Here is a 13,923-nt window from a genome sequence, read left to right on the forward strand (position 1 = left end):
TAGAAGCTGAGCAAATGCTGGTACCATGCTGGTACATCCCACAGAACTATGAGCCAAATAAGCCTCTTTTCTTTTTCTTTTCTTTTCTTTTTTTTTTTTTTTGAGATAGAGTCTTGCAAGGTCACCAGGCTGGAGTGCAGTGGCGCAATTTCAGCTTACTGTAACCTCTGCCTCCCAGATTCAAGCGATTCTCCTGCCTCAGCCTCCCTATTAGCTTGGATTACAGGCATGTGCCACCACGCCCAGCTAATTTTTGTATTTTTAGTAGAGACAGGGTTTCACCATGTTGGCCAGGATGGTCTTGATCTCCTGACCTTGTGATCCACCCCTCCTTGGCTTCCCAAAGTGCTGAGATTTCAGGGGTGAGCCACTGCGCCCAACCTAAACCCCTTTTATTTATAAATTATCCAGCCTCGGGGATTTCTTTATAACAACACAGAACAGACTAACACAGGCTGTCAATAGAATAATCCAAAAATAAAAGAATCAGCCCTACTGAGTTGATTATAGGAGAAAGAGAGGGAGTCTTTGCAGTCCCAGATTCCATCACCATCAAATACAATTTGTGTAACTATAATTTGTCATCTACTTTAAATATAGGTGTCCCAACAACCCTAACCCCACAATTGCTTCCAAAATAACATCAAGATCAAACACAGAATTATTTTGCTGGGCTTGGGGTCAATTTGGATTCCCTAGAAGGAACATACCCCTAACTTAGATGATTTCATAGTTCTCAAACTCAATAAAAGAAAATGGCTGAGCTGCTTAAATATTGAAGAGTCTTAAGAGCTACTTTAAATAGAACTAATTCAAAGGGAAGAACAGGTCTCTGAAAAGTTCAAAAGGAAAGAGTTTTCATCACCTTCAGTGTCTTATTCACCACATCAACCTTGATCAGAGAATCCCCCACCAAATGCCGAAAGCCACAGCCATAGAAGAAACGATACTTTTTGCCACTGAATTGACCATAGTAGATCTGAGGAAATTCAATGCCTCCTTCCTTTTCTAGGTCCTCCTGATGCAGATTTTCATGACAGCACCAGATCTAAAAGAGATTTCAAAAGGATTTGTAGTGGTTTCTTAATTCTTATTTTCCTCTTATGTATGTCAGTGAGGAGCCTCATACTTATAAAGGTTTGTGACAGGGCGTGGGAACTGAGGTTCTACGTCATTTTTTAATATTGTTCTGCTTTCCATAATATGTATGGATGCATAATGATTATCAAGTTTTATTAATAAGCTGTCAAATGACATAGGAGGTAGACATATGCTTTTTATTCTTCTAAAGCTAAGGCATTGACAGCTACACAATGATAGACCTGTGCTAAGCACATATTATCTAAAAGGTAGGGATTGCAGCTGGATGCGGTGGCTCAAGCCTGTAATCCCAGCACTTTGGGAGGCTGAGGCGGGCGGATTACCTGAGGTCAGGAGTTCGAGACCAGCCTGGCCAACATGGCAACACCCCATCTTAGCTAAAAATACCAATACATTAGCCGGGCATGGTGACAGGTGCCTGTAATCCCAGCTACTCGGGAGGCTGAGGCAGGGGAATTGCTTGAACCCAGGAGGCAGAGGCTGCAGTGAGCTGAGATGGCACCACTGCACTCCAGCCTGGGCGACAGAGCGAGACTCCATCTCAAAAAATAAAAATAAATAAAAAACAAAAGGTGGGGATTGCTAATGTCAAGCTCAAATGAATAGACATTCCGCAACCATTAGACAGTTCCATATCTCTGTTTCAAAGCACAGGAAGGATAGATAAACACTGTGTTCATTCCCACTGTTTCTGCAATTCTTGTGCAAGCAGTGTTACATGACCTTACCCTGCTTGGATGAATGTTATAAAAGTTATTGGGTACCAAACATTTTGGAAAACAGCTAAGGAATAAAGTAACACCACTAGAGTTCAAAGTCTTACTCTAATGTCTGTTCATAGCATACCGTTCCATCAGCCTGTTTCACAGCACTGGCTGAAGTATAGGACAATGGACTCAGGTTGTCTCCCTCAGGGGCATTCAAACTGACATTTAAAGGCAAAACAAACCTTCGAGGGAAAGATTTGCCTGCTGAATTATAGACCTGTTTGGGAAGAAGAAAGAGATGAAAATTGTCATTCATATGGTAACAGTGTGTCCCAATAATTTAAATCCAGTCAACATCATTGGCATTCCTAAATATTTAAATAAATGATAATTTCCATTCATTCATCTACTTAATATTTGTTGAGTACCTACTATAGCCCAAGCAGTTTTAGACACTGGAGATACAGTCATGAATAAAGCAAAGACTTTGACCTCATATAATTTATATTCTAGTGGAGGTATAAAAAAGAAATTTTAAAATTAGAAAATATTTGTGGCCAGGTACGGTGGCTCCTGCCTGTAATCCCAGCACTTTGGGAGGCCGAGGCAGGTGGATCACCTGAAGTCTGGAGTTCAAGACCAGCCTGACCCACATGGAGAAACCCTGTCTCTACTAAAAATACAAAATTAGCCGGGCATGGTGGCGCATGCCTCTAATCCCAGTTACTCAGGAGGCTGGGGCAGGAGAATCACTTGAACCTGGAAGGCAGAGGTTGCAGTGAGCCGAGATCGTGCCATTGCACTCCAGCCTGGGCAACAAGAGTGAAACTCCATTTGAAAAAAAAGAAAAAAAAGTGTTATTTAATTAGCATCAAATAAACAAATGATTATATAACAAAGAATAAGAAACTAGAGAGTAACAAGGGGTGCTTTCCTTCTTCAGATTTGATCAGGTAGACCTCTGTGTGGAAAAGGGTCAACTTTGCAGGCCTGGGTTGCTCAGACCCTGCACTATTTCAAGAATGACTTGTTTGCATGACTGACCTTGGGCTGGTTACTGGGAACTGAATTCTTGGGATGTTCTGTCTGATAAGAGTGTTCTTGCATGTGTCAGTCCTTAAGTGACTCTGCAGTAGTTTGTCCAGACAGTTTATGCTAACAATGTGATTTATAATGAACACCTCCATTCCTTTGAGCATCTGGAACATCAGTAACTGAGGGTCATCATGTAGGGGTTTTATGCTTATATAACTCATCCCCAATAAAAACCCTGGACAAGCAGGCTTGGGTGGGTTTCTTTGGCAGACAACATTTCACACATGTTGTCACTAGTTCCTGGAGGAATTAAGCATGTCCATTGTGACTCTACTGGGAGAGGACTCTTGGAAGCATGTACCTGGTTTCCTCTAGACTGCATCTCATGCGCCTTTTTCTTTTGCTGATTTTGTTTTGTATCCTTTTACTGTAATCATGAGTCATAATTATCACTATATAGAGTCTTTTTGAAAAATTTTAATAGAGATGGGATCTCACTATGTTGCCCAGGCTTATCTCGAACTCCTGGGCTCAAGCAGTCCTCCTGCCTTGGGCTCCCAAAGTGCTGGAATTACAGGCATGAGCTACCTCACCCGACCTATATTGAGTCTTATGAATCCTCCTAATGAATCATCAAACCTAGGGGTGATCCTGGGAACTCCAACACAGCTTCTCTGTAGAAATGATGTTTAAGCAGGAGACCCAAATAAAGTAAGTGTGTTTTTCCTGACAGTAAGTGCTTTAAGCCCATTTTCCTCTCCTGAAATACTGTAGAATGGAGAACAAACTGCATCATTTCCTCCCATATACCTAGTCTATATGATCTCTGTAGCATGCAGAAATATTTTTAGTGAGTAAAGATTTAGTGCTATTCTTAAGCTTCATAAAGAGTTATTAGCTTTTTTTCTAAAAGGTCACCATGGCTTCAGAAGTTACTAGCTTTTAAAAAATGACTTTAATTATATTTACAATTGTTTTCTCTTGCAAAACCAAAAGACACTTCAAATAATGGTAGATTACATCATATGGATCAACTACCCCATTGAAAACAACTAGAAATGATGGACAAAATGTTTAAAACAGCTGCCTGAAGGACTGGTGACCTAAGAAGACAGTGAAAAACAAAGGGGCCAGGTTTGGGATGAAACAGAAACCCACAGAAACCAACTGGATTTGGGGGCAAGTTTTCCCCTAACTATTTAAACATAGGCTCAACATTATTAGTCATTAGGAAAATGCAAATCAAAACCACAATGAGATATCACTTCACACCCATTAGGATGGTTATTTTTTTTTAAACCCCGAAAATCATAAATGTTGGTAAAAATGTGAACAACTAGAACTCTTGCGCATTGCTGATGGTAATGAAAAATGCTGTGGCCACTGTGGAAAATAGCGTGGCGGTTCCTCAAAAAGTTAAACATAGAATTACACAATCTAGCAATTCCACTTCTAAAATATATACCTAAAAGAACTAAAAAAAGGAACTTGGATATTTGTATGCTAATGTTCATAGCAGCATTATTCTTAATACCCAAAAGATGGAAACAACCCAAGTATCCATCAACAGATGAATAAACAAATACAGTGTGTGTGTGCTTGTGTCTACAATCGAATATTACCTAACCTTACAAAGGAATGAAATTCTGATACATGCTACAACATAGAGGAACCCTGAAAACATTACACTAAGTGAAATAAGACAGACACAAAAGGACAAGTATTGTATGATCCCACTTATCGAAGTACCTAAAATAGGCAAATTCATAGAAACAGAAAGTAGAACAGAGGTTACCAGGGACTGGAGGTGGGGGGAACAGGGAATTATTGTTTAACGGGTACAGAGTTTCTGTTTGAGATGATGAAAATGTGCTGGAAATGGATATTGGTGATATTGCACAACATTGTGAATTTACGTAATGCCACTGAATTGCACACCTAAAATGGTTAAAATGGTAAATTTAATGTTATATATATAATTTTTACACCATAAGAAAAGAAATAATATGGAGATTTCCCATGTATTCATCATCCTCTCTTGCCAGTGGGAATGTCTTGCATAATTATAATACAATATCACAACTGGGAAATTTACAATGATGCAATCCACCAACCTTCTTCTAGTTTAACATGCATTCATTTGTGTGTGTGTGTGTGTGTGTGCGTGTATATTTAGTTCTATGCTATTTTATCACGTGTAAATTCATGTACCTACCACCCCACTAAAGATACAGAACAGATCCATCATCGCAAGGATCCTTCACGCTACTTTTTGATAAAGATATACCATAGCAACTCGCTCATCCCTTAACCTTAAAGAGAAGGGCTTTCCAGTAGTTTAGAGGGCTAGAGTGACAACAGTTTGAGTTTACAGTTTTCCAAGAAGAGGAAGACCTAGTAAACCTCTAGTCCTTTGGGTTTGGACCTCATAGGTCTGTACCCTATGAATAAGAATAAACAAGAAATAGTCCAGTTCTTGGATGGACTGAATCCTGCTTCAAATTATATAAGCAAGTGAAATTCTTCTCTAGAGGAAGATAACATCATCCTGTGTCTCAAAATATTTCCACAATTTTTAAAACACAATATTCTGCAAATGAAAGAAAATAACCAGCACATGAAAAGACAAAGCAACATGATTAAAAACCAAAATAAACAACAGATAACAGAAACAGAATCACAGAAGATCCAGATAATAGTTATCAGACTTTAACTATTCTAAATATGTTTAAGGAAATTATTTTAAACTGAGAATTGTGGTAGAGAACTATAAATTGGAAAAGAGAACCAAATCAATATTCAAGAACTGTAGATCTACCTATAAGGAAATTTTCAGGTCTGGAAGGCTTTACTGTTGAATTATTCCAAAAATTTAAGAAATAATGTGAATCCTATACAATATCATCCAGAGAGAAGGAAAAGAGAGAACAATTACCAAATCAGTGTATGAGACTAGAAAAACCATGAAACCAAAACCTAGGAAGAACATTATAGAAAAGAAAAAAAATTAAAAGGCAATTTTATTCATGAACATAGATACAAAGAATTCCAAACAAAATAGTAACAAAGCAAATCCTGCAATATATTTAAAAGAAAATACAATGCGACCAATTGGGATTTACTTCAGGAATGGAAGGGCAGTTTAACATTCAAAAATCAATCAATGGCTGTTACGAACATTTTTTAAGGAATCAGTCAATGTACTTCACCACGTTCACAGAATAAAGGATAAAAGTTATATGATTATCTCAATAGTGCAGGGAAAAAAAACAGTTGATAAAGTCCAACATGCATTCATGACAAAAAATCTCAGTAAACTAGGAGTAAAAGGGAACTCTCCTAATCTAATAAAATGTATCTTTTTAAAAAGATGTCCACACAAAACCTGCTAACAAATATTTATAACAGCTTTATTCATAATTGCCAAGATTTGGAAGCAACCAAGATGTCCTTCAACAAATGAATGAATACACAACTGTGGTACATATTTCAGTGATAAAAAGAAATGAGTTCTCAAGTCACAAAAGACACAGAGGAACCTTAAATGCATATTGCTAAGTGAAAAAAGTCAGTCTGAAAAGTCTACATACTGTATGATTCCATGTGACATTCTGGAAAAGTCAAAACTACAGAAATAGCAAAAAGATCAGTGGTTTCCAGGGGCTGAGAGAAGGAAAGGGGAAGGGAAGAATAGGTGGAGCCCAGGGAGATTTGCAGGGCAGTGAACTATTCTGTATGATATTGGTAGATACATGACATTATATACTTGTCAAAACCTGTAGAACTGTACAACACAGACCTAACCATCATGTACAGTATGGACTTTAGTTAATAATAATGTAACACTCCTACACTGATTCATCAGTTGTAATAAATGTATCATACCAATGCAAGATGTTAATACCAGGGGAAACTAGCAGGAGGGATAAATATGGAAACTCTCCATACTTTCTGCTTGATTTTTCTTTAAACCTAAAACTGCTCTAAAAAACAGTCTTTTTTTTTTTTTATTTTAGAAGTCCTTTATTGTAAAGGTAATTCTTTTGTCTGATAACAAACGGCAGCCACAGTGATTATTCTGGATCTCCACATTAGACAAATTCAATTTCTTCTTGAGACAAAGTTTACTTCTGTATTTCTGAGGTAATGTTTTCATTACTTCTGCAGTGTCTGGTACATCTGCAAATCTAGTAACTTACTTCCCTTAGAATGCTGGGAAATTGCAGAAGAGTGAGATGGTTGTCCTGCTGATCTCAAAGCTTCTGGTACATTGGGTTTAGGATTGTCTCTTCTAGCAGGGAAGCTTATTAATGGAGCATGTGGCTTGACTACCTGAACAACCCTGCTAGCAGACACATCTTGCTGCCCATCATGACCCCCAAGAAGGGACCGTTTCTTTTTTTTTTTTTTTAATCTACAGCACACAGCATGCTTAATGGTAAAATGCTGCAAGCTTTGCCTTTCAGATTGGGAACAAGTTAAGGATGCCACTATCATCACTTATATTCAACACTATACTGAAGATCCAGTGAAATAAGACAAAAAAAAAAAAAAAAAAAAAAAAAAGAAAACCAATAAACAGCTTACATATAGAGTTATAAAAGGAACTGTCATTACTTGCATGTGATATTACAGATGTAAAAAATCTAAAAGAATCTATAATTATTAGAATTTGTAAGTGTAATTACGATATTAGTGAATATAAGATCAACAAACAAAAATCAATTGCTGGCCAGATGCGGTGGCTCACACCTGTAATCCCAGCACTTAGGGAGGCCAAGGCGAGTGGATCACTTGAGGTCAGGAGTTCAAGACCAGCCTGGCCAACATGGTGAAACCCTGTCTCTACCAAAAACTACGAAAATTAGCCAGGAATGGTGGCATGTGCCTGTAGTCCCAGCTACTCGAGAGGCTGAGGTGGGAGGATCGCTTGAACCCAGGGGGCAGAGGTTGCCATGAGCTGAGATCACACCACTGCACTCCAGCCTTAGTGACAGAGTGAGACCGTCACCCTATCTCAAAAAAAAAAAAAAAAAAAAAATTGCTATATAGCAACACTAACATAAAATGAAAGCAAAAAATAGACAACATTTAAAATAATGTAAAAAAAATCTAGGAATAAATCTAACAAAAGAGGCAGAAAACCTATAACCAGAAAACTGTAAACATTGAAAGAAATTAAAGAAGTCTCAAATAAATGGAAAGATATATTGTGTTCACATACTGGAAGACTCAGCATTGTGTAAAGAGGTTAGTCCTCTCTCAAATTGATACATTGGTTCAGTGCAAATACAATTAAAATGTGACCATATTTTTGTGCCGGGAACTGACAACTGACTCTAAAATTTATACAAAAATGTGAAGGGCCAGGGATGGCCATGACACTCTTTGCAAAACAAAAAATATTAGGATAACTTGATACTAAACCTTAAGACTTTTTAATGCAGTGCACAAGTAACCCATAAGTAGAACCATGAAACAGAATATAGAGTACAGAAACAGAATAATGCCTATACAGACACTTGACTTCTCTAGAAGATAACACAGGATAATATTTTCATTACCTTACCAAGAGAAGATGTCTAAAACAAGATGTACAATGTATAAATCACAAAGGAAAAGATTGTATACTGGGCCATATTAAGTTAAGAATGTTTATTCATTAAAAGGCACTATTAAGATAATCTGATAAAGACAGCTACAAAATACCTATAGCAATTTTATATTTAATAATGAATTATTAAACATTTTTCAACACTACCTGTTCAACTTCTATTCACTATCTTGCAGTTCTATTCAACTCGAAGTCCTAGCTGGTACAGTAAGGCAAGAAAAAGAAATAAAGCCCTAAGTATTAGAAAGAAAGCTGTCATTATTTTCAGGTAACATGACTGTGCACATAGAAAATTCAAAATAATCTGTGGATCAACTATTTGAACTAATAAGTGAATTTAGCAAGATCTCTGGATACAAAATCAATTACATTTCTATATAAGAACAAAAAACAGAAAATGAAAGCTTAAAAGATACCATTTACAATAATTTCAAAACACACAAAAAGAAATGTAGTATCTTTGTACTGAAAACTACAACACTACTGAGAGAAATTTTTAAAGACCCAAATAAATGGAGGGATATTCCATGTTCATGGATTGGAAGACTCAATATTGTAAAGATGTCGGTTATCTCCAAATTGATCTACAGTTGCAATATTGTATCCCACCCATCTGGGAACTGAGAAGCACCTCTGCCCAGCTGCCGCCCCTGCCACCCCAGGAGCGCCTCTGCCCAGCTGCCCATGGTCTGGCAAGTGAGGAGGCCTCTGCCCGGCCGCCGCCCTGTCTGGGATGTGAGGAGCGCCTCTGCCCAGCCGCTGTGTCTGCCCGGCCGCTGTGCAACCTTCCAAGTGTGAAGTGACAGCCTTGTGTGTGTCTTTTCTGCCTTCCCCAAGTTTGCATTTTCGACATTAAAGTTTACTTTTAACTAAAAGTTAAAATAAATAAATAAAATGAAAATAAAATAAAAAATGGGCAAAGGACCTGAACAGTCATTTCTCCAAAAATAGAGGCCAGGTGTGGTGGCTCACACTTGTAATCCCAGCACTTTGGGAGGCTGAGGCAGGAGGATCACTTGAGCCCAGAAGTTTGAGAAAAGCCTTGGCAACATAACAAGACCCTGTCTCTACAAAAGAAAAGTTTTTAAAATATTAACTGAGTGTGGTGCCACACACCTGTAGTCCCAGCTACTTGGGAGACTGAGGCAGGAGGATCACGTGTGCCCAGGAGTTTGAGGCTTCAGTGAACTATGATGGTGCCACTGCACCCAGCCTGGGCAACAGAGTGAGATCCTGTCCCTAAGAAAACAAAATAAAATATAATTTTAAAGTCCAATAGGCATATAAAAAGGTGCTCAACATCACTGACCATAAGGGAAATACAAATTAAAACCACTATATAAAACCTCACACTCATAAGGATGGCTATTATCAAAAAGACAAGAGATAACAAATGTTGGCAAGGGTGTAGAAGAAAGGGAACCCTAGTACATTGTTGGTGGGAATATAAATTGGTACAGCCATTATGAAAAACAGTATAAGAGTTTCTAAAGAAATCAAAAATACAAATGACCCTTGAACAACATGGAGTGGGGTAGAGGTGCCAACCCCCCACATAGTCAAAATCCACACATAACTTTTGACTACTCAAAAATGTAACTACTAATAACCTATTTTTGACTGGAAGCCTTACCAATAACATACAGTTAATTAGCACATATTTTGTATCTCATATGTATTATATATTGTATTCTTACCATAAAGCAAACTAGAAATAAGAAAATGTTATTAAAGGCCAGGCATGGTGGCTCAAGCCTATAATCCCAGCACTTTGGGAGGCCAAGGTGGGCAGATCACCTGAGGTCAGGAGTTCGAGACCAGCCTGGCCAAACCCCATCTCTACTAAAAATGCAATGGGCATGGTGGCGGGTGCCTGTAATCCCAGCTACTCGGGAGGCTGAGGCTGAAGAATGGCTTGAACCCAGGAGGCGGAGGTTGCAGTGAGCCAAGATTGTACCATTGCACTCCAGCCTGAGCGACAAGAGCAAACTCTGTCTCAAAAAAAATAAGATAAAATGCTATTAAAAGTCATAAGGAAGAGCAAATATATTTACTATTCATTAAGTGGTAGTAGATCATCATAAAGGTCTTCATTCTCACTGTCTTCACATTGAGTAGTCTGAGGGGGAGGAAGAAGAGGGGTTCGTCTTGCTATCTCAGGGGTGGAGAGGTAGAAGAGAATTTGCATATAAGGACCCATGCAGTTCAAATCCATGTTGTTCAGGGTCATTTGTCTCAAAAAAAAAGAAAAAAAAATATTTCATGACCTCATTTTTATGTGGAATTTTTTAAAGAAAATCTCAAATACACAGAGAAAGACAATGAAACAGTGGTTACCACCAGAGGGGAAGGAAAGACAAAGACAAGATGTAGCTCAAAAGATACCAAACAGTAGATATGTAGTATGAACAAGCCTAGAGCTCTAATGTATAAACATAAGAAATAAAGTTAATAAGATTGTATTCTATTAGAGATTTTTGTTAAACAAGTAGATTTTAACTGCTCTTGTCACACAAAAAAGTAACTATGTGACATGATAGATATGTTAATCTGCCTCACTATGCTAACCATTTTACTATTTACATGTATTCCATAACGTCATGTTGTAAACCTCAAATATATACAATGAATTTTATTTTTAAAACAAGAACAAAAACAAAACCTGATAAATGGATTCTAAAAGTTATAGAAATGCAAAAGGCCATAAAAAACCCAGGCAATCTTAAAACAGAAAAGAGATAACCACAGATGTCAAGACTACCATAAAGCTATAAGTAAGCTTAGTAAGGCATAAGTAAACGTAATAAGTACTATTTTGTAAACAGTTAAAAAGAAAACTACAGCTAAAAAATAAAGTACAGCTAGAAACAATGTATATTACATAATTCAAGGAAAAATTTTACCTTGGATTCAGCATCAGGAAAAAGTGAATCCCTTCAACTAGGTGGACTGATTGACAGTCTACTTTGCTACCCCTTCCAGCAAACTTTTTTTGGCGCTTAAGTGTAACAAGGAAATAAGGAACTATCACATACGCTTTTTTTTTTTTTTTTTTTTGGAGATGGAGTCTCGCTCCGTTGCACAGGCTGGGGTGCAGTTGTGCGATCTCGGCTCACTGCAACCTCTGCCTCCTGGATTCACACAATTCTCCTGCCTGAGCCTCCCAAGTAGCTGGGATTACAGGCGCCCACCACCACACCTGGCTAATTTTTGCCTTTTTAGTAGAGACGAGGTTTGACCATTTTGGTTATCCAGGCTGGTCTCGAACTCCCGAGCTCAAGTGATCTGCCCGCCTCAGCCTCCCAAACTGCTGGGATTACAGGCGTGAGCCACCATGCCCAGCCACATATGCTTTTAAACACATATGTTGGCTCTCTTTGCCATGCTTTTTACTTATTAGGTATTAAATAAGCTATTTCAAATTATTTTTAATATTAAATAAATGATGAAGCTATGTCTTCAATGCTTTAAAACTACTCTCTCTCATTACTTGCCACAAGGAAACAAGAGAAACATGTAATTGCTAGGTCAGGCATGGTGGCTCGTGCCTGTAATCCCAAGACTTCGGGAGGCTGAAGCGGGCGGATCACTTGAGGTCAGGAGTTTCAGACAAGTCTGGCCAACATAGTGAAACTCATCTCTACAAAAAATTTAAAAATTAGCAGGGCATGGTGGTGCGTGCCTATAATCCCAGCTACCCAGGAGGCTAAGGCATGAGAATCTCTCGAACCTGGGAGGTGGAGGTTGCAGTGAGCCAAGATCGCACCATTGCACTCCAGCCTGGGTGACAGAGGGAGACTCGGTCTCAAAAGAAAAAAAAACAGAGAGGCCGGGCGCGGTGGCTCAAGCCTGTAATCCCAGCACTTTGGGAGGCCGAGACGAGCGGATCACGAGGTCAGCAGATCGAGACCATCCTGGCTAACACGGTGAAACCTCATCTCTACTAAAAAATACAAAAAACTAGCCAGGCGAGATGGCGGGCGCCTGTAGTCCCAGCTACTCAGGAGGCTGAGGCAGGAGAATGGCGTGAACCCAGAAAGTGGAGCTTGCAGTGAGCTGAGATCCGGCCACTGCACTCCAGCTCGGGCAACAGAGTGAGACTCCACCTCAAAAAAAAAAAAAAAAAAAAAAAAAAAAGAGAGAGAGAGAGAGAAAACATGTGAGAGAGAGAGAGAGAGAGAGAGAGAGAGAGAAACATGTAATTCCAAAGCCAAAGCAAGATCTTGGAGTTCAAAATTATTTTGATGACTCTTGACATATTCTAATGTTTACCTGATCAAGTCCTTCCCCAGCCTTCCTAAGATTCTGTAACTGGTAAACTTCTAGGATTCTTCCATTATCTTGACAGCACAAATCAATTATAACACAGCCCTGGTCCTCAAAGGCATTGATTTGATGAAATGCAACAAAAGGTTTGCTGTAGTATCTCCCTGGAAGAAGCTGCAGGGGAAAACACAAACAATGAAAAAATTTTTTTTTAGTTTTCTTCTTTTCCCTTTCCTTTAGGAAACAGGTCCAAAAGTTCAAAATAGGAAAATTAGGAGGATTTCCCCTCTGAAATGGCAGGTCCAGTATATATAAAAGTAGAATACAGAATGTAGAAGCAAATATGCTTTGATTTAAACATTATTTGCTTAAGCAATGAACTGGGGCTATTTGATATAGACTGATCAATTATTACAACGAACTTAAAAACCCTCATGAAATACAGCCCAATGTTTTGAATGATATGTAAATCTTGGACTCTAACTGCATGGTTAAACAGAAAATATTGCTACTCAGTATACTGATGATAAATTAAGAGACTAATTTTTTTAAAGTGCAGTCATTACTAAAATTTTTTTTGTAATGAGATCCAGATAGAGTAAATTTAAGATATTCTCTCTTTAGAGAGGTAAAAAGTAGGCAAATATAATAGTGTTATGAATCAGGAGTATAAAAAGATATTCAACCAACATGGTTGGACTTTAGTAGGATTGTCACATTCACATATTAAGAAGCCAGAGAATTGGGCCGGGCAAGGTGGCTCACACCTGTAATCCCAGCACTTTGGGAGGCGGGCAGATCACGAGGTCAAGAGATCAAGACCTTCCTGGTCAACATGGTGAAACCCTGTCTCTACTAAAAATTAGCTGGGTGTGGTGGCACATGCCTGTAGTCCCAGCTACTGAGGAGGCTGAGGCAGGAGATTCACTTGAACCCGGGAGGTGGAGGTTGCAGTGAGCTGAGTGAGATCTCACCACTGCACTCCAGCCTAGCGATAGAGCAAGACTCCATCTAAAAATAAATAAATAAATACATAAAAAATGCCAACTTCATCTTCTTTGTACTCCCTTTGGGAAAGAGGTAGAAATGGCTTTGCTAGAAATAACCCTTCACATCACCAGTAAATCCAAGCCAAATAACAAAATGTGTTAACATATTATCATGCTTTCTCTGAAGTTTATGATAATAGGCCTTTTGCAT

At 38.5% G+C, this 13,923-nt stretch overlaps 1 protein-coding gene and 1 pseudogene across 5 annotated transcripts in view; both read right to left on the reverse strand.

Annotated features, from left to right (window-relative positions):
* The window catches only part of BCO2 (beta-carotene oxygenase 2), a 49,378-nt gene that overhangs the window by 8,414 nt on the left and 27,041 nt on the right, over positions 1-13,923 (reverse strand). For all 5 annotated transcript variants that reach the window (XR_001887518.1, XM_017883183.1, XM_017883184.1 and 2 more), the window contains 3 exons: positions 12,730-12,897; positions 1,948-2,085; positions 866-1,048 (listed from right to left, as the gene is read on the reverse strand). Coding sequence is in view for 4 of the 5 variants with exons in the window: in XM_017883183.1 (XP_017738672.1) it covers positions 866-1,048; positions 1,948-2,085; positions 12,730-12,897 (489 nt within the window). In the remaining variant the exon portion in view is untranslated. The remainder of the gene's footprint in view (positions 1-865; positions 1,049-1,947; positions 2,086-12,729; positions 12,898-13,923) is intronic.
* Positions 6,935-7,216, reverse strand: LOC108536444 (28S ribosomal protein S36, mitochondrial pseudogene; annotated as a pseudogene).

Source organism: Rhinopithecus bieti, unplaced genomic scaffold, assembly GCF_001698545.2.
Source record: "Rhinopithecus bieti isolate Rb0 unplaced genomic scaffold, ASM169854v2 scaffold_11964, whole genome shotgun sequence".
In the NCBI taxonomy this organism is placed as follows: domain Eukaryota; kingdom Metazoa; phylum Chordata; class Mammalia; order Primates; family Cercopithecidae; genus Rhinopithecus; species Rhinopithecus bieti.